General features: G+C 43.0%; 1 protein-coding gene across 10 annotated transcripts in view; it reads left to right on the top strand.

Annotated features, from left to right (window-relative positions):
• The window catches only part of ZMYND11 (zinc finger MYND-type containing 11), a 177,295-nt gene that overhangs the window by 114,202 nt on the left and 44,228 nt on the right, over window positions 1–18,865 (top strand). For all 10 annotated transcript variants that reach the window (XM_075922726.2, XM_075922725.2, XM_075922727.2 and 7 more), the window contains one exon: window positions 3,611–3,770. In XM_075922726.2, coding sequence (XP_075778841.1) covers window positions 3,611–3,770 — 160 coding nt within the window. The remainder of the gene's footprint in view (window positions 1–3,610; window positions 3,771–18,865) is intronic.

The following is an 18,865-nucleotide window of genomic DNA, read 5'->3' as shown; positions in this document are numbered from 1 at the left end:
TGTCAGGCACTGAGTCTCATGGCTGCAGGATGATCAGGTGCTCAGCGGGGATGCCAAGGCAAGCTACCTGCTTCTTCTGGCACCACAAACTGTGCTGCACCGCAAAAGCAGCCAGCAGCAGGCCCAGTTCGTAGGTGGGGAGGGGGAGAGAGTGCACAGGGCTCTGCACACTGCCCCTGCCCGGAGCACTAGATTCCTACTCCCATTGCCCAGAAACCTGCTGCAGGCTGTTTCTGGGGTGCAGCATGGGCTGCAGTGCCAGGAGAGGCAGGAAGCCTGTCTTAGCACCCCTGCTGCTATGCTGACTGGGAGCAGCTGAAGGTAAGACCCTGCCCCACCTGATGCCCCCTCCAACCTGGAGCCTCTCCTATGTCCCAAACCTCTCATCCTCAGCCCCACCTTTGAGCTCACACTCTAGTCAAATTACTTTGGGTCGTGAGTGTGACGGATAGGAGTGCTGGCCTTTTCTGAACATCATGGCATTCAGCAACTAAAGGGTTAAACTCAGGTATCTAGGGAGTGTTGTCAGGGAGCCAGGAGAGCCAATGGGAGAAGGTGTTGAGATTTGAATTGAAAGGGATACTTGCCCGCTGTTTTTTCTTTGTGTGAGTTTTAAGCCAAGAGTTGGGGGAACAAGATGAATTGAACCAGGCAGAACTACCATGTCTACAAAGAATACTAGACACGGAAATGGACTGGACCTTGAAGCATGGATTATAAGTAGATAGGGAAATGTCTATTTAGACACAATCGGTTATTTTCTTTGTTTTGTTGTTTGGTTAAACTTCTCAAGTGCTTTAAAACACTTAGCAACCAAGTATGCTTTCTCAAGTATATCTTTTGTTTTGTTAATAAAATCACCATTTTTAAGGCAGTGATTTGACTTTTGCATCCTGGGAGGTAATAGGAGGTCTGAGTATGCGTGCGTAAGACTGAGAGGTCAGCTATCAGAGATTGCAGTTTGTTTTTGTTTTTTTCAAGCTCTCTTGTGGTAAAAGAGCTTGGGGGGTACCCCTTTGGAAGAAGTTCCAAGTGCTTCTTCCTGGGTTCAAAAAAGAAGGGTTTTTTTAGTTGATGGTGGCAGCTACCTCCCAAGACCGGGAATCTGACCTTGGGGAGCTTTTAAGCAGAAGCCTGTAGAGGCAAGGTATTTTAAGGTCTCTTGGAGTGCCAGAGTGGGGAACAGCTTTGACAACGGGCATCAACAATTTTGTTTAACTGGGTCATGAGAAAAAATGTTTGAAAACCACTGACCTAGTGTGTAGGAGATGTAGCATTGTCTGCATACCTCCCCTCTCTCCCTCCCACATTCCCTCCAGCATGTGTACCTATGGTCTCAAGTAGTAGGAGGGTAGAACAGCCTCAGACAGTAAGCCACAAAGGATCTCACCGTGAGACCACGGATTCAATATCACCCAAAACTTTATTATTACGAATTGAAAATGTAGTAGTAGCACATAAAGGCTTGGGCCCCCATTGTGCTAGACCACTGGTGCTCAAACTGTGAGTTAGAACTCCAAAACGGTTCACAATCCCATTTTAAAAGGGTTTCCAGGATTGGTGTTAGACTTGCTAGAGACTGGGGCCAAAGCCTGGGCCTCCACCAGCTGAATCTGAAGCCAAAGCCCCCGTCTATGGTGGTGTGGCTCGGGCTTTGACTTTGCCCCTCCCCACCTGAGGTAGAGGGACACAGGCGGACTCCGGGTTTGGTCTCCCCACCTGGGGATGTAGTAACTTTTATATCAGAAAGGGGTTGTGGTGCAATTAAGTTTGAGAACCCCTGTACTAGACACTGTACAATGAATCTCAGAGCCCCTAAGAGCTTTCAATCTAGCAAACAAGACAAAATAGATGGTGAAAAAAACAAGCAGGCTGGGGAAATAAAAATAATTGGATGTTCACAGTCCTTAGCCAACTCAAATACTGCAGATACTGTGACAGAATTGGAGCTGCTCTGTCATAATTTATGAATACTGTATAGCGACCTAGTTGTGGAATGGTCACTGTAAGAATATTAAGGACAAAGTGGATGTGATAATATCTTGTACTGGTCCAAGAGACTGAAATACATTGGGATGTCTAAAGAAGTTATGCCTGCATAGATTGCCATTGAGGACGGTAAGCCTTTAGGTAAGGTAGACAAGCATGTCAACCATTTTCATGTCCTTTTTCTCTGAGTATTTTGTTCTCACAGTTTAAAATAAGCTGTAATGTTGTGTGAAGGATTGTTTTGTCACTTATTCACACTGGTCACACATTACTAAAGGGAAGAACTGCAGGCTCCAGAACGCATTCCGACTTGCTCAGTAAGCACAACTGGTGCATTGGTGCAAGTTTGGTCCAAAGTGGGAGAACTATGGAATTGCACCACAGGCCAGCTGAAGGCATCTTATGGGGTGAACTCCAAGAGATCAGAAGGGGAACAGAAGTGTAATAACCTAGTGACTGTGACACATACATAGCTAGAAAAATATAGATGTTTGCCACTGATTCCAGCTCAGGCCCTGTGCGATTCAGTCATTCACTTAACTGATGCTCACTTGTTATTCTGACACATAGTCCAGAAACAGCAGTGGCTCATAAACATCGTCTGGGACATTGCTGGATTTTTTTTTCTTACAGTATTAATAATATTCTTGCACTCAGCGGAGCCGACAGCCTGGTTGGACCCTGAACAGCACCTCAAGCAGTAGAGGTGGGGCTGGTCTTAGGCAGCCCTCAGTGCCAACCGGAGAGTGCTGTGCCTGCCCTAGGTGACCCTGAGAACTTGCCTGGGGCATGGCACTACAGCAGCAATTTACAGGGCCTGGGGCTCTAGGCCCCTTTGTATCACCAGGCCCCTAGGCAGTTGCCCCTTTTGCCTCTCCAGGGGGCGGGTCAGGGAAGTACTGGTTGTACTGCATTCAAGTTAACATTGTTTTTGCCTGGGAATGACAAATGACACTTGGGCAAACATTTCATATACTAGGCCAAATCTAACATTTCTTTATCTGCAGATGACTTAATTGCCTTAATAATCTATTGTACGTTCTTTGCTTTTGCCAGCGTTGTTGAGAATGGCCATTCGAAGTTGGCATCCTCAAGCACAGGAGAGAGACAATATATTACCATGATTCAGAAGAAGTTCTTAGGGTTTCATGTTTGGTGTATAACTGTCTTGTCTCCTGATTAATTATGTGATGTGCCATATTCACTCTGTACAAGTAAAATTTACTCTGTATGTGTACAGTTGTTGAAGCTCATAGTTTCAGAGTGTGTAAAGCACTATATTCTCTCAGATTGGGACAAAAAGTAGAGAATTCGTCATGTATCTGCTAAAAATACCAGGTGTTGATTAGTGGTCAGCTTTGAGAATCTTTTTGGAAAATCCCTCTGCAATGCCACTGCACTCAGATTCCTCTTAGCACTTAAACTGAGGAAAACCGGAGAAGGGGAACCTGAGTTTGGAAGGAGGCAAAATATGACACAAGTTTAAAAAACAGAAAAAACTTGGCAACTACTATGACACCAAATTACTTAATAAAAACATATATTTTTTTACTCCCACCTATAAAAAAAAAAAGATTGGTAACATTTAGATTTAAGGACTTATTTTGTGCTTTGTGTGCAGGTATATGTCTCGAGTTCATGGGATGCATCCAAAAGAGACCACACGTCAGTTGAGCTTAGCAGTGAAGGATGGTCTTATAGTTGAAACCCTGACTGTGGGATGTAAGGGATCAAAAGCTGGTATTGAACAAGAAGGATACTGGTTGCCAGGAGATGAAATTGTGAGTATAATATCTAGAAGAAATTAAATCATGTTTCCTGGCATATTGATATGGAGTCTGTTTGAATTTCCATTAACAATTATTTATAGATGATCTATTGAGGTTGTAAAACAAGGAAGTGATATTTCACAAACATAGTTTTATTATTTAAATTTTACAGTGAAAAGTTGTAATTTTAAGTCCTCCCAGTTCGATAGAAATTCTTCCTTGTAGGGCTCTGCATGTGCTGCCAAGGAAAACAGTCTGTGGCTTTACACAGTTTCGGTCGTTTACTCCTCAGTGACATGGCTTCACCTCTCCTATGGTCATATGTGGAGATTTTCAACACAAACCTTACTGGTGTCACTTTGACTCAGCTGACATCTTCAGCTATCCGGAGTGATTCTTAAAGGAATATATATGTTTAAAGGATTATATTTTAAAGGGAGAGTGTTCATTTGAGGGTTTTGGAATCTGAGGAGAAAAGATTAACTCTTTTCAAAGAAGAGTTGTGTTTATAGACCATCCATTCCCAAAATAATAAAATAATAACAAAACCTGTATTAGCCAGACTGTTTTCAGACATTTGGTGTATCTGTTTTGGTACATTTTTAGCTATAAGCCTCCAAAAATTGATTCAGAAAGTATATATGGTAACTAAATCTAATTAATCAAGTTGACAGACTAGTCTGGTGTTCATAAAATTTCTAATTTCCAGCCAGAAAAATTGATACATTTTTAAAGAGAGGATGGTAAAGATGTAGGTGAAAATGTGAGATACATGCTGCTGTTTACTGTTTACTCTGAATATCTTTCTTTTAATTTCTTAGCAATGGAGTAGGTTAAAAATTACAAAAAGTCTCACAATTACCACTGTCTTCATTCAAACAATTCTGGTACTTCTGCTACTTCATTAGTAAACTAACAAAAACAGGACTCAGTTATACAACCCTCTCTCATACAAACTCATAATAGGTCACTGGAGTTTTAGATAGATGGTCTATCTCAGGGGTGGACAATAAAAAAAATGGCAGCCGACAGGGTTTGTTTCTGGCAGGCCACTGCCGCTACGTTTACCTGTACTCTGCAGGTATTAGAGGATCGCAGCTCTGATTGGCTGCAAATTGAGATTCACAACCAATGCGAGTGGTGGAAAGCAGCGTGGACCAGAATGCCGCTTCCCACCACTTGCATTGGCCATGAACGGTGATTTGCAGCCAACAAGAGCTGCTATCTTCCGATACCTGCAGGGGCGCAGGTAAACATGGAGGTAGGGGCCCACCAGGGACTAACCTGCAGACTAGATCCAGCTAGTGGGCCAGAATTTGCCAACTCCTGCTCTGTCTCCACTGCAGAGTTAGGCAGGTTACGTAAGGGTCTTGTGTGTGGATGGGACTTGAATTAAGAGCAACAATCAGGTTGTCTCAACAGGAAATTAGCCGAAAAGAGAACTTGTAAGTAGCATATTAGTATAAAATTGAGCTATATACATTGGAAGAATGATACACAAACAGAACCATATTGATTTCTTTTCCATTCAAAATACAGAAAGTAAAATACATCTTAGACAAACAGATGTCAAAGTGGCAGATCGCATAAATTGCTTAACATCTAAATTCCACTGACATCATTAGAAACTGAGGACCTTCAGTTCTTGCAACATCAGATTCTAAGAGTATGTTTGCACTGTGATAGAAGTTCATGGAACAAGCAACAGCTGTCCTGACCAGTTGTGTCAGGTTCCTGGGGCTTGTGTTGTAAAGCGGTAAAATTGCAGAGTAGACATTTGGACTTGGTCTGAAGCCTGGGCTTTGAGATCATTCCCCCTTGCAGGGTCACAGAGCCCAAACTCCAGCCGTAACCCAAACACCTGCGCTGTAGTTTTATAGTTCCTCAGCCCAAGCTCTGCAAGCCTATATTAGCTACCCCAGACTTAAAATTTAGTGCCACGGGTTTTTCATTGTACTGTGGACATACTCTTAGAAACTATTTGAAACTTGTTAAAAGACTTCCACTGGCTATGCATCACACCCAGTCAGTAAAGAAAAATTGTTTCAAGGGTTAACAAAGAAAACTCATTCCCAGATATAAAAAAATATTTTATATATCCTTTTAGCCATTACATCTTACAAGCCTTAGGCCTAAATTTAGGCACTTAAATCTACATGAAAGCACAAATAAATGGCCTGAGCTTCAGAAGTGCTGAGCACAAACACACTTGCTTCTAATTTAGGTGCCTAACTATGGAAAAATATGTCTAACCTGAGGCAATCAAATTTGCCTTAGTGCATAATGTGGACTGATCACTTTGCAAATTAATAATAATAATAGTAACAAGAAAACAAATCATACAGATTGTGTAACAGCTACTCTGCATGGACAAAAGGTTTTGTTTTATAACCTAAAATATGTTTGCTTATCTGTATCAATCTAATTGCTCTGTCCGGTAAACTGACATGACATAAACTCTGGTAAAGATCTTAATAATGTTGAGTCATTGATCGGGCTACTCTGTGAAAAGGTTAAATATTCTGTGATACAGTGCTGGAAGGTTCTGTCACAGATCAGTGGTTCACAGCTTCAGTGGTTCTCTCTGAAGTTTTATGAAACTCTGTTAATATAACACTTTAAGCAAAATTCAGTGCATTAGAAACACTGTGCAAAGACTTGAAATGGAGCTGCCAAGATGTATAGGGGTTTGTGGTTAGGGGAAGGCTCCTGCGTCAGAGGTGACCTTTATGTGGTAATGTTTAAAAAAGAAATAAAAAGAACTTTTATTAAAATGACTCTAGTGTTCTGAAAAACTGACAAGAATAAGAACATTCAGATTTAAATATGAATAAAAAATGTCCACACACACACGCCAAATTTATTTAAGATCCCAAATTGATAACAAATCATAACTCAGTGGACAGAGTTTCTAAAGGTTGGTACCGACAACAAATTAAACATGTGAAAGAGTTAATTGCACTTGTAATGCCTGAGTTTATCCAGTTACCCATTTTGCTTGGTTGCTAGGCATCCACTTAAAAGGAATGGATCTAACATAGTTATCAGCTTCACAAATTGCATCCTCCTATTATACATAAATATAGTTGTAAGCAAAGTAGTTGATAACCATTACCTCATTTATTTATTTGCTAGGATGTTAGTTCAGAATTCTGCATTTCCACTGCTACAGTCAATGGTACTAATCCCTGAGGCTATGTCTAGACTACGCTCTATTTTCGAAAGAGGATATGCAAATTCCGATCTTGCTTTCAAAAATGAAAGTAGTCTAGACATGGGGTTTTTTTCAGAAAAAATCTCTATTTCAAAAAACCTCTCTTCCTTAATTAAAAAATGAGGTTTATGCAGTTTTTTTGAAAAAGGGGTTTTTTCCTGATAAAGCACGTCCAGACTATTTTCACTTTTGAAAACTCCGCTTTCAAAAATAGAGCATAATTTAGACATACCTTGAGTGTGGCACCTTGCCTTGCTTTAGGCACCACTGTTGTCATCACCTTTAGCAAAAGAAATGTGGAATTCTGAGCTCAGGTGATAAGTAGTTCACCTCTAAAAGATTATTTCTATTCTTAACACAAGTGCCTGGTAAGTAATTTCATGTGCTCTTCTCTGTCCTACCACAACTGGCAATGCTAAGAATAGTGGTAACACATCATGTACATATAATAATACTTTCCTGTATAAAAAAATGGTGTTGAAGGTTATTTAGTTAAATGCTCTGAAATCCTCAAATGAAAAGTGCTATATAAATACAAAGGTAGCGCATTGTTTGTTATTAACAAGACTGAGTTTTCTCGTTGTTGTTGATTTAGAAAACATTTTGACATTAGTTTAAATCCTTAATGATAGTAATTCCAGTGATTTCAATGAATAACATAACATGGAAACACAATTCCTGTCTGATAAAAAATAACGTTCCTAAATGTTAATTTATTTAGGCAGTATATTTTGTTCATTCATATCCTGAAAAGATAGCAGTCTATATCTTCCTTGATGTATCTTATTGAAATCAATGGAATTGCACCAGAAATACATTTTGCTTGTTGATTCTAGATAACATTCTTAAATATGATGTGCCATGCTTATTAAAAAGTCACACTCCTTTTACTGAAGATTGAAAGCAATTCATGACTATCCTACACATTTTGTAAATTTCCTACAAATAGTTTTCATGGAGGCTATTCTTAATTCTCTATTAAAAATAAATATACATTTATTCATAAAGCCAGACAATACTACTTATACCTTAAAATGAAGATGTGTTATTGGGGAAGGTCTGGTTTGTGCACTTGACTGGCAACCACAGTTCAGTTCACGCCTTTGCAGTGGTTTCAAGTTGTTGTGTAGTTACCAGACTCTCTGATGGTGTAAAGAGGAAAGGCCCCACAACTGATTGTAGTGCTTTGTGCCTTTTCTCTGCTGCACAGACAGTGGAAGCAGGAAGAAGGCAATGCTCTTGAAATGTCACTCTTTTTTATAAAGGGGACTGGTTGACTGATTGTACTCAGTTAATTGCTGCCTCCAGCAGATGGAGACAGCTCTCTTGGCTGGCCAACCCTGCTTTTTCTGGTCCTCTTTTCTCAGAGTAGGACATGGCAAGAAATCATTTTTCTTTTTCTGAACATTCAGCCCTCCCTCCACACCTCCAAACCACTTCTCCTCACATCTTTTCCTTTTTGTCAGTGTGTATGTTAGTTTAGTGGTGAGTACTTTTTGCGGGGAGGCAGTTCACTAGCTCCAGTGTTTCAAATATACAATAGGAAACAGAAAACCATGAGATTTTCCTTGTGTAAAAATGAATCCAGGCTGGCTAACTTGCTTTCGGACTTTCCTGACATTTGGAATTAATATTGAAATCATATATTTGTATCTGAAAATAATGTTACTTATTCAAAGTGACTTCAGATTACTTTTGGTCTCAAGTTAGCTAGGACAAAATCAGTTTCTTTAATCTTCCTCTGCTTGCTTTGCCCTCATTTCCACAGCTGCTATGATCAGTTGGTCTAGCATTGTCAAAAGCCCTGAGATTTTCAAAACTATTCTAAGGGTCTGAGGAAACCTCCCAAGAGATTTATCATTAGGCCAAAGGTGAAAGGGGAGGAGTCCTGTGGCACCTTATAGACTAACTGAAGTGTTGGAGCATAAGCTTCCATAGGCAAAGACCCACTTCATCAGATGCATGTAGTAGAAATTTCCAGAGGCAGGTATAAATATGCAGGCCAGAATCAGGCCGGAGATGACGAGGTGGATCCAATCAGGGAGGATGAGGCCCACTTCTAGCAGCTGATCTGGAGGTGTGAATTCCAAGAGAGGAGAAGCTGCTTTTGTAGTTAGCGAGCCATTCACATTTTTGCTAATTACAAAAGCAGCTTCTCCTCTCTTGGAATTTACACCTCCAGATCAGCTACTAGAAGTGGGCCTCATCCTCCCTGATTGGATCCACCTCGTCATCTCCGGCCTGATTCTGGCCTGCATATTTATACCTGCCTCTGGAAATTTCCACTATATGCATCTGACGAACTGGGTCTTTGCCCACGAAAGCTTATGCTCCAACACTTCAGTTAGTCTATAAGGTGCCACAGGACTCCTCGCCACTTTTGCAGATTCATGGTAACACGGCTACCCCTCTGATCCTATAGGAACTGCTTCAGTTTTTTCACAGTGGGCCAGCACTTGCAATTCAGAGCCTTCCAGTTGAATTAGCTATAGCAGTCTGTATCTTCACTAATGTGCAAGTAATTCTAGTTATTGCTCTCCACAAAAAGGAGTAGAATGGGATTGAGCCTGTTGTTCAGAGGAATGGAGTCTTCTTTAGATTCTTTCCTTATGATACAGCATGACTCAACCGCCCCCTAATTTGGGGGCCAGGTTCAGTTCTCACCTAAGTACAATGTTACTTTTGGAGCTTAAGTAGCAAAAGTATAAGATAACTTTTGTTCGAGGCAACTTTGGTTGCAGCATAGGTATACTTTCTATTGCGTGTGCCTCGCTATCTTACTGACATGTCTAGAACTATTGCTGTTGGCATGTTCTTGTCTTAGAACATAAGAACGTTCATACTGGGTCAGACCAAAGAGTCCATCTATCCCAGTATCCTGTCTTTCAACAGTGGCCAATGCCACATGCCCCAGAGGGAATGAACAGAACAGATAATCATCAAATGATCCCTCTCTTGTCATCCATTTCCAGCTTCTGAGGCTATATCTACACTAAAGCCGTTTTTCTGAAAAAACTTAACTTACATCCACACTGCAATTGTGTTCTTTCGAAAAAAAATCAAAAGAACAGAGGGGTTTTTCCAACATTGGCAAACCTCTTTCTGTGAGGAGGAAGTGTGGATGCTATCTTTCGAAAAACCAGATCACTTTTTCGATGCACTTTGGCAGTGTGGACATTCTCTTTCAGAAGACATTTTTTCGGAAGATCTCTTCCAAAAAAGCTTCCTCCGAAATAAGCCTGCAGTCTATATGTAGCCTGACAGAGGCTAGGGACGCCATTCCTACCCATTCTGGTTAATAAGTATTGATGTATCCCCCCATGACTTTATCTAGTTCTGGCAAGGAGTACCACAGATTGACTGTGCCGTGTGAAGAAAAACTTCCCTTTGTTTATTTTAAACCTGCTACCTGTTAATTTCATTTGGTGACCCCTAGTTCTTATGCTATCGGAACAAGTAAATAGAATTTCCTTATTCACTTTCTCCATACCTGTCATGATTGTATAGACCTCTCTCATATCTCCCTTTAGTTTCCTCTTTTCTAAGCTGAAAAGTTCAAGTCTTTTTAATCTCTCTTCATATGGCACTCATTCCAAACCCCTAATCATTTTTGTTGCCCCTTTCTGAACCTTTTCCAATGCCAATATATCTTTTTTTGAAATGGTCCACTTCTCCATGCCCACTGGGGCCACCCTCCTCTCTGCCTTCCCTTGTCTCCCAGCTCTTGCCCATCTCTTCTCCCCTCCCTGCAGCTCCGCCTTCTCTTCCCTTCTCCTGGTCCGTCCTTCCCACCCTCCCAGTGCCTCCTGCCCTCCCCCTTCCAGCCACCTTCCGGTAATCCCTCGCTAGAGTTGGCAACTCAGTGGTAGCAGCCTCGGTTTTTCAGCCCCATCTCCAGCACCCCATGCTGGGGAGCTACAGCTTGGTGCCCAGAGCCAGTTACGAGGGAGGAATGGATCCCCATGAATCCACCAGCCCAAAGGGGAAGCAGGTGCTGCCAGCAAGCCCCAGCCTTCCAATGTAGCCTTTTGTTCCCCTGACCAGAAGTTTGTGCGCCAAGGCCCGTCCACCCCCTCAGCTGTGCTGTGTGCCAGGACTAGAACCGGGGCTACAGTACTATTTTTAGATCCGCGGTCCAGGACCCAGCAGCTGTCATGCAGACAGAGGTGGGGCCATGTGTCAAGTGGCTGCCCCATGTGCCAGGACTGGAGCTAGGCAAGAACAGCCCCGGATCCAGGGAAATAGAGGAGGTTGTGGGGAGAAGGCAGAAGATGAGGGAATCATAGAACACTAGAACTGGAAGGGACCTTGAAAGGTCATCCAGTCCAGTCCTCTGCCCTCATGGCAGGACCAGGCATCATCTAGACTATCCCTGATAGATGTCAATCTAACCTGTTCTTAAATAGTTCCAGTGATGGAGATACTACAACCTCCCTAGGTACTTGATTCCAGTGTTTAACCACCCTGACAGCTAGGAAGTTTTTCCTAATGTCCAACATAAGCCTCCCTTGCTACAATTTAAGCCCATTGCTTCTTGTCCTATGAACAGAGGCCAAAGAGAACAATTTTTCTCCTTCCTCCTTGTGACAGCCTTTTAGATTCTTGAAAACCACTATCATGTCTCCTCTCAGTCTTCTGCTTTCCAAACTAAACAAGCCCAGTTCTTTCAGTCTTCCCTCATAGCTCATGTTCTCTAGACCTTGAATCATTCTTGTTGCTCTTCTCTGGACCTTCTCCAATTTCTCCACATCTTTCTTGAAATGTGGTGCCCAGAACTGGATGCAATACTCCAATTGAGGCCTAATCAGCTCAGAGTAGACCGGAAAAATGACTTCTTGTCACAACACTCCTCTTAATGCATCCCAGAATCGTGATTGCTTTTTTTGCAATAGTGTCACACTGTTGACTCATATGGAATGGGGGAGAACTAAGGGGAAGCTGGAGGTGAGGAGAGGAAGGGGCTGAGTGGAGGAGGCCAGGGCAGGAGAAGAAAGGAGAAGGCACCAAGGGGCATAGTGGAGGAGAGACAAATGCCTGGGGATCAGGAGGAGACAATGAGGGGAAAAGGCAGGAGGAGCAGGGGGATGGGAAGTTGTCAGTGGGAGAGGGGAGGGGACAGGGTGATGCTGGCAGAGAGGAGGGGTAGTGGGGACAAGAGGAATGAAGAGGAGAGGGGAGGAATTGGTGCTGGGAGAAGAGGGGTTTTAAGCAGTGGTGGGCATGAGGAAGGCAGGGAGTGGAACATGTCATGTATAAGGGTGCAGAGGGGTGTGAGGAGAACTAGGGCATAGGGGGTGAGAGGGTGGGTACCTAGAAGAAAGAGGGCAAGGAGGGACGGTGTTGGGAAGGCAGGGTCAGTGAGGGAAGGGGGGGCACCAGGAGGGTGCAAGGATAAGGGAAGGTGCAGGTGCCAGGGGGATTGTGAGGGTGAAGCAGAAGAGCAGACACAGGGAGCGAGGGGAGGGACAGGCACCAGAGAGCAGAGGAGAGAGGTAGGGCAGGTAGGTAGAGGAAAGTGTTAGAAGGGCTGGGCGAGGGGGCATAGAGAAGGGATGGGCACAGGAGAGGAAAGGCAGGTGCAGGGGTCAAGGATGATGGGGAGCAGGTGTCAGGAGGGCTGCTGGGGGTGAGAAGGGCAGGAGCCAGGACAGCGGAAGAAGGTGAAGGGTGGGGGGCAGCAGCAGGCACTAGGTGAGCAGATGGGGCAAGGGTAGGTGGAAAACATGGCAGCAGATGAGAAAAGGGAGAGGTTTATAACTTGGGTGCCACAGTGGCACACGGACAGATGACGATTTTACAGGGCCCCCCTTTTGACACGGTGCATGCGCGGGGCTTCTTGAAGCACGGGGCTCGGGGCGGCCACCCCGCTCGCCCTGCCCTATATCCACCCCTGGTGGCACACATCCAAACAACCATACATGACCTCAATATTAGTGCACAAGATGACTCACTCTACTCATGGATGGAAAATAGAGGGAACCTTTTCTCCCACAGAAATTCCTGTATACTGGCCTGTTTTGAGTAAAAATGTCTTGCAAGTCAATTAGGAGTCCACTGTTAAGTACATAATCAGAAAACAACTTTTCCACACTTATTAACTCTGTGGATAAAATGCTAACCTCAAAAACTAAACCAAGATTAGGGTACTACTACATACCTTCAGAATCCCAATTTCCCATCTATCCTTGCACTGACATGGAGTTCAAACTTTGCCCAGGCCTTCCTCCCTCCCCCCCCCCCCCCCCACAACTCTCCGCCCTCACACTTACATTTCATACAGGCATTGTTATATCGCACATTTCCCCCTCCTCCTATTATAAGGCCACAAGGGGGGGGGGGGCAGGTTGTGAAAAGACTGTACCTGTAAGAAATGTAAATTACTTTCATCCCTACCTTTAAAATTGTTCATTTTAACAACCATCCATGCTCTCCACTTATTGAGGGAAGTGCATATTCAATTTTTATTTGATTGGTTGAGAAATCTTTCATGATGGTATACTATTCTGTGACCCCTAACAGGAAAAATGGTGAAGAGAAACAGCAGAGATGACGAGTACCAAAATTTTCAAAAGGAGTGGGCAGACTTATTTGTAGTGAAAGATTGTCCTCAAACAAAAAATCGAATTTAGAATGGTATTTCATGACAAAACAGGTCATGTTTAATTTATGCTATTATTAATCATGTCAATAATCAATAACATGACATTGTATTTTTTCAGTCATGAAAATGGGCATTGTTACACTGCTCTTTGTTGACAACTTGTTCTGAATTTTGATGTAGTTTGCCTCTTTGGTTTGAAAAGGTTGCTGACCCCTTGCTATTATCCATTTCTCTGGAGTCTGAAGTCTTGGGTGGGACTGGCTAATCTGGAGCCAAATCTAGTCATAGGAATGGTATCTGTTGCAGTCAGAATTCCTTGTGTTTACAGCAAATGAGGAATTCTTGAAGTGGAAACTTTCCATATGGTCTCCAAGTTAAATGTGAACATGTAAATGTTTTTCACATGTGATGACTTGGTAACTTGAAGTATGGATGCTCCCACTCACTCTTGGAACTTCAACTTACCATGCACCTTTCACCTCCTTCCCTTGATTGCAAAGCCTTTCAGAAATCTATGAAGGTCAGGCCAAATTTCATCCTAATAGCTCTGAAGTTGCTGAGAGGTCTGGACTTCTGGAGCTGTTGAATCTCTATAGAATTTAGATCATTCTCTGTCTTTCCATCATGTAAGACCAGTTTGCTAGAGGGATTTCAGTTTGCTTCTGGGTCAGTTTGCTAGAGGGATTTCAGTCACATCAGTCTAGTGTATCTGAGGAGGAAGCAATTTTCCAAGCAGGTGTTTTCCATGCTGTTGCAAGTTCTGAACCTACTAGAGAGATCTCAAGGAAAGTCTTCAACATTAAAACTGTCTTTCTCATGGCCATCCATTCTTCCAGGAATGTGGGGAATTATTGTAATGAAATGCCAGGCCTCTACACAGACGGGTTCAAAGATACAGTAAAGATTATTTTCAGATTATTTCCCCTTTCCATTTGGTTCAACACTGTTTCCTTTCCTTATTGTGTCCATTCCCGCAACATAGGATAGAAAGCACCTGCATACAATCACAATAGCCTCTAAAGTTTCAGTGTCATGTTGAATTGCAGAGGCATAACAACGGAGAGACGGGGGGCATTTGCCCCCGGGCACCTGCTAGGGTGGGCACCAATTTAACTGCCTGTGAATAGCCCCTGCAGCACAACTGGGGCAAGACAGCAAGACGGCTTCTTTTTACACTGACAGTCTCTGTGCGAGATCAGAGCAATTCCACCATGGCAACTCTGAATTCAGGGGATGGAAGGGTAGCACCTGGAGTTCAGGACTGACTCCAACTTCCACCCTCTTCCGATTCGTTTAGAGGCTGGGGTGCAGCTGCAGGCCGGGCAGACCCTGGAACTACAAAACCCCCAAGAGCTGCAGGGGCAGTTGCAGTTGAGGGCCGACCCCTAGAGCTAGTCCTCCCCACTTGCTGGAGGGGAGTAGATGGAAACTGGAGCCAGCTCCTGGAGTCCCTTGCCCCCGTGAGGATCCGCCGCAAGATCTGTGTCACACTCACCACTGGCCAGCCCCGGTGAGCTACCCCTGTCTTTCAGTGCCCTGCTATGAGCCCTTCACCTCCCACCGCCATCCCTGACTCCTGCACCTTCACCCCGTCCCTGAGCCTGCACCCAAACCCAACCCCCTGCATGACTCCTTAACTCCACCCATGCCTCTCAAACACCAGCCCCCTGTCCTGAACCCGCCTCCTAACACCAGAACCCCCTGCCCTGAGCCCCCCTACATGTCCCATCCCTCTGCTTCAGAACACGAGCAAAGCTGGGGACATTAATCAGTGCTCTATAGAGACCGGCTCCTACTCCGGCTATGCTGCAGTGGCTGCTCACAATGCAATGCCACCCGGGACCCACACAGCAGTTTTAACCCCGGTCACTTTGCAGCCTAGCCTTATCAGTCTCCTTCAGAAGCCCCGGGTCCCGAACTTCCCATGAGCCACTGTCGTGCTGCCAGGCTTGGCGTGGACACACCAGATGCACACAGTGCGCTGCCCCTGCCTGAGGCTCAAGCAATTCTCCGGCCTCGGGGGATGAGATTCATTGTCACCCCAAACCACCAGGCCCTGCTCACCTTGCAGGCTGCGAGTTCCTGCTTCTGATGTGGAAAATTCTGCACTTTGGCTGGACAAGAGCAGCACGGAGGGTCCAAGCCAAACCCTGTTCGCATGTTTCCCTCCTAGCACAGACTAGAATGTATAAAGGGTAGTAACAAATGATTGGGGGACACAAATTTTGCCTTTGACCCTGGGCGCATAACACCCTAGCTATGCCTCTGGTTGAACTTGAGACTGTGTAAACTAAAGAAGCACATTCTTCTGTCAGGTTCTTCCTTCTACCATGAATGATTAGAACATTCATCATTGTCACCTTAGGCTGAGAGGAGAGATATTTTCTCTGTAAAATCTTTTCATAGCTTTGGAAACTCTGCTTTTAGTAGGTCTTTCCTGAATGTTGTAATTTGTTAGTGTCTCATTTCTTCTTGGTACCCACTCTCTCTGTCCTGGAGTTGGAGTTCTCATGTCCCATAGCTTGTCTGTGCTGGTTTGAGGGTGTTTGGAAAATGATAGTTCAGCCGTGGCCAACCCGCAGCTTGCATGCCACATGCGACTCTTGCCCCCAAAAAATGTGGCTCGCAAAGCTGCTCCTGTGGCCCTACCCCTCTCCAATAGCCGCCGGCTCTCCCCAGCTTCCCTGTGCTTACCGGGTCGGAGCTGCAGGGTTTTCAAAAATGGTGCCCAAGATGATGGCTGTCTTAAAGGGTCAGCCTCCTTTTTAAAAAAAAAAATTTTTTTTTGCTTTTGCTCAACAATTCTGTTCTAGTGTTTTGTTTTTGTTTTTGTTTTTTTTTGCTTGACAATTCTGGTGCAGCTCTTCGCATTTTTTCCGCCACTGTTTTGGCTTCCTTTGTTAAATGGGTTGGCCACCCCTGTGATAGTTGCTTGCTGATTAGATAATAGATTTTTCAAACTGACACGTAAGGAAGTAAACATGTGGCTTGGTTGACATTAATGACTGTTATGTAGCACAGTCATTTTATATACTTGTACTGGAAATGTGCGTCTTGGTTTCTTCCTTTTCTTTTATTCAGGTCTAGACACCTTGCTCAGTTTTTGCTATGTTTGTGGATCTCCATACAGTTCCGGGAATGATGTATAATGTCGCTGGAGGCTGGGTGAAACCTTAGTGAAGCTGGTGGGTGTATTGGCTATCCTTGATTCAGGATAAATATAAACAGCAATTAAAATCCTTAATGTAATAGATAGCTTGAACAATGGGAGCTACCACTGAAAACTCAGGCCACATGCAAGGGCAGTCAGGAATCTGAACCAGTGGACTGGGGGGGTGGGGCTGAATGGGAGTTATTGAGGGAGCTGTGTGTATAAGGAAAGCAGCAGAAACACTTCACAAACATCCAATAATCTCCAGAAGCAGCTAGAGAATCACTTGCAGCATGAAACTGAAGAAAAGCTAAGTGAGAGCTTTTGGGAAGAGTGCTGGGTGGAAAGATGCTTCAAACTGCAAGCGAATAAACTGTCTCCTGTTGTTTGATTCCTACTATGTTTAGGGAAACAAGATCTTATGTGTGCTCTTTTTAAATAAACAGGATTGCATCAAAGAAATACCTGACTCCAGCATCAAGTTCCCTCATAATGGAAACAGTCAGCAAGACCCCTCACTCACTGGTTGGGTCAACCAAGTAGCAATAATTTCTATGGTTTGGGAAGTATGTAACAGAGCAGGATCAACCAGAAAGGGTCCCTTTTAGGGAAATTTCATTATTAGAGCTTTGTTTTCCCCCTTCTCTCTGTTTGGTGATTGAATCACTTTTGAACCTGCTGTCTGGGCTAACATTAAAGGACTTGGGGAAATCAAATTAACAGGTAAGAAATTGCCAATGCTAGTAAAATATATTGGTTTTGTGAAAGAGAGGTGAACCCTTTTGACAAAAATGTCTACAGAATATGTTAACCACACATTTATTTTCTGATTACAGCTTCATATAAAGACTTAGTACCAGAGTGATTCTGGCAAAATAATAGGTCTGTGCCTTTTGTATTAATTCACTGTTTTATTTTATACATTTTTGCAGTAATTATGACTGCTGTTTCTCTTGGCTCACTAATATATGGAAATGGTCTAATAGTTACAATGATGATGTCTAGTTACTGCTATTTTTACTATCAATATATACTACACGTCTCCTGCTTAATGGTATGTTAATTATACCACAAACTGACACATTATCCAAATTATAGATTACCTGTTTCAAGTTATAACTAAGTAAATGTCCTTTAGTAATGAACAAGCATTTCTCTCCCATGTACATTTGCCTTATAATGAACATTTTTTTTTGTACACTGAAAGTTATTCTCACCATGACAACAAATACATACTTTATTCATTAAAAAAGGCAGAGGCATGCTGACTACTCTGTTCCCTTGAAAACAACAAGTGGTCCTGTGGCACATTAGAGACTAACAAAAATATTTAGAATCATGAGCTTTCATGGGTAAAACCCACATCCTTAGATGAACTGAAATGGAAATAACAGAAACCAAGTTAGATAGATAGATAGATAGATAGATAGATAGATAGATAGATAGATAGATAGATAGATAGATAGATAGATAGATAGATAGATAACAGAAGTACCTGTCAATTATAGGATCTATGTTAATGAAGCTAATTAAATGGGCTAGATGTGTCCCATACATAGCTTTTGATGTGGAAATGTAGACCCTTAATTAGCCTCATTAACATGAGTCCTACAATTGACAGGTACTTCTTCTGCTGTTATATATCTTGGTTTCTGTTATTTCCAATGATGTGGATTTTACCCACGAAAGCTCATGCTTCAATATAATTCTGCTAGTTTTTAAGGTGCCACAGAACTACTCCTTGTTTTTAAAGTTACAGACTAACATGACTACCCGTCTGTGATTTCTGTTTCCTTGAGTTTATGTTTTCAGTACCAGATGTTCTGAATAGCCTGACATGTTTTGTCCCATGTTATTTTTCTGGTGTTCAGGTGTAAATTTATGTATTTGCATTAAGAAAGACACCAAAGCCTATGTAAGACAGAACACACGAAAGTGAATCCACTCATTAGTTGTCCCTTGTGCCAAATTCTGCATGTTGCTGGGAATGCCTCCCTTCAAGGAGCTGAGTAAATTCATCTCCTGTTGGCTTCTGTGCAAAGTTAGCTTCTTTTATGATGTGGAATTCAAATGATTTTAATATATAATATCAATGCAGGTGAGTAACAGAACACCATCCCATCTGCAATAAAAGCCTTTTA

This window comes from Pelodiscus sinensis, chromosome 2 (assembly GCF_052426305.1).
Source record: "Pelodiscus sinensis isolate ZL-2025 chromosome 2, ASM5242630v1, whole genome shotgun sequence".
NCBI classification, from domain to species: domain Eukaryota; kingdom Metazoa; phylum Chordata; order Testudines; family Trionychidae; genus Pelodiscus; species Pelodiscus sinensis.
This window is presented reverse-complemented; position numbering and strand designations above follow the sequence as displayed.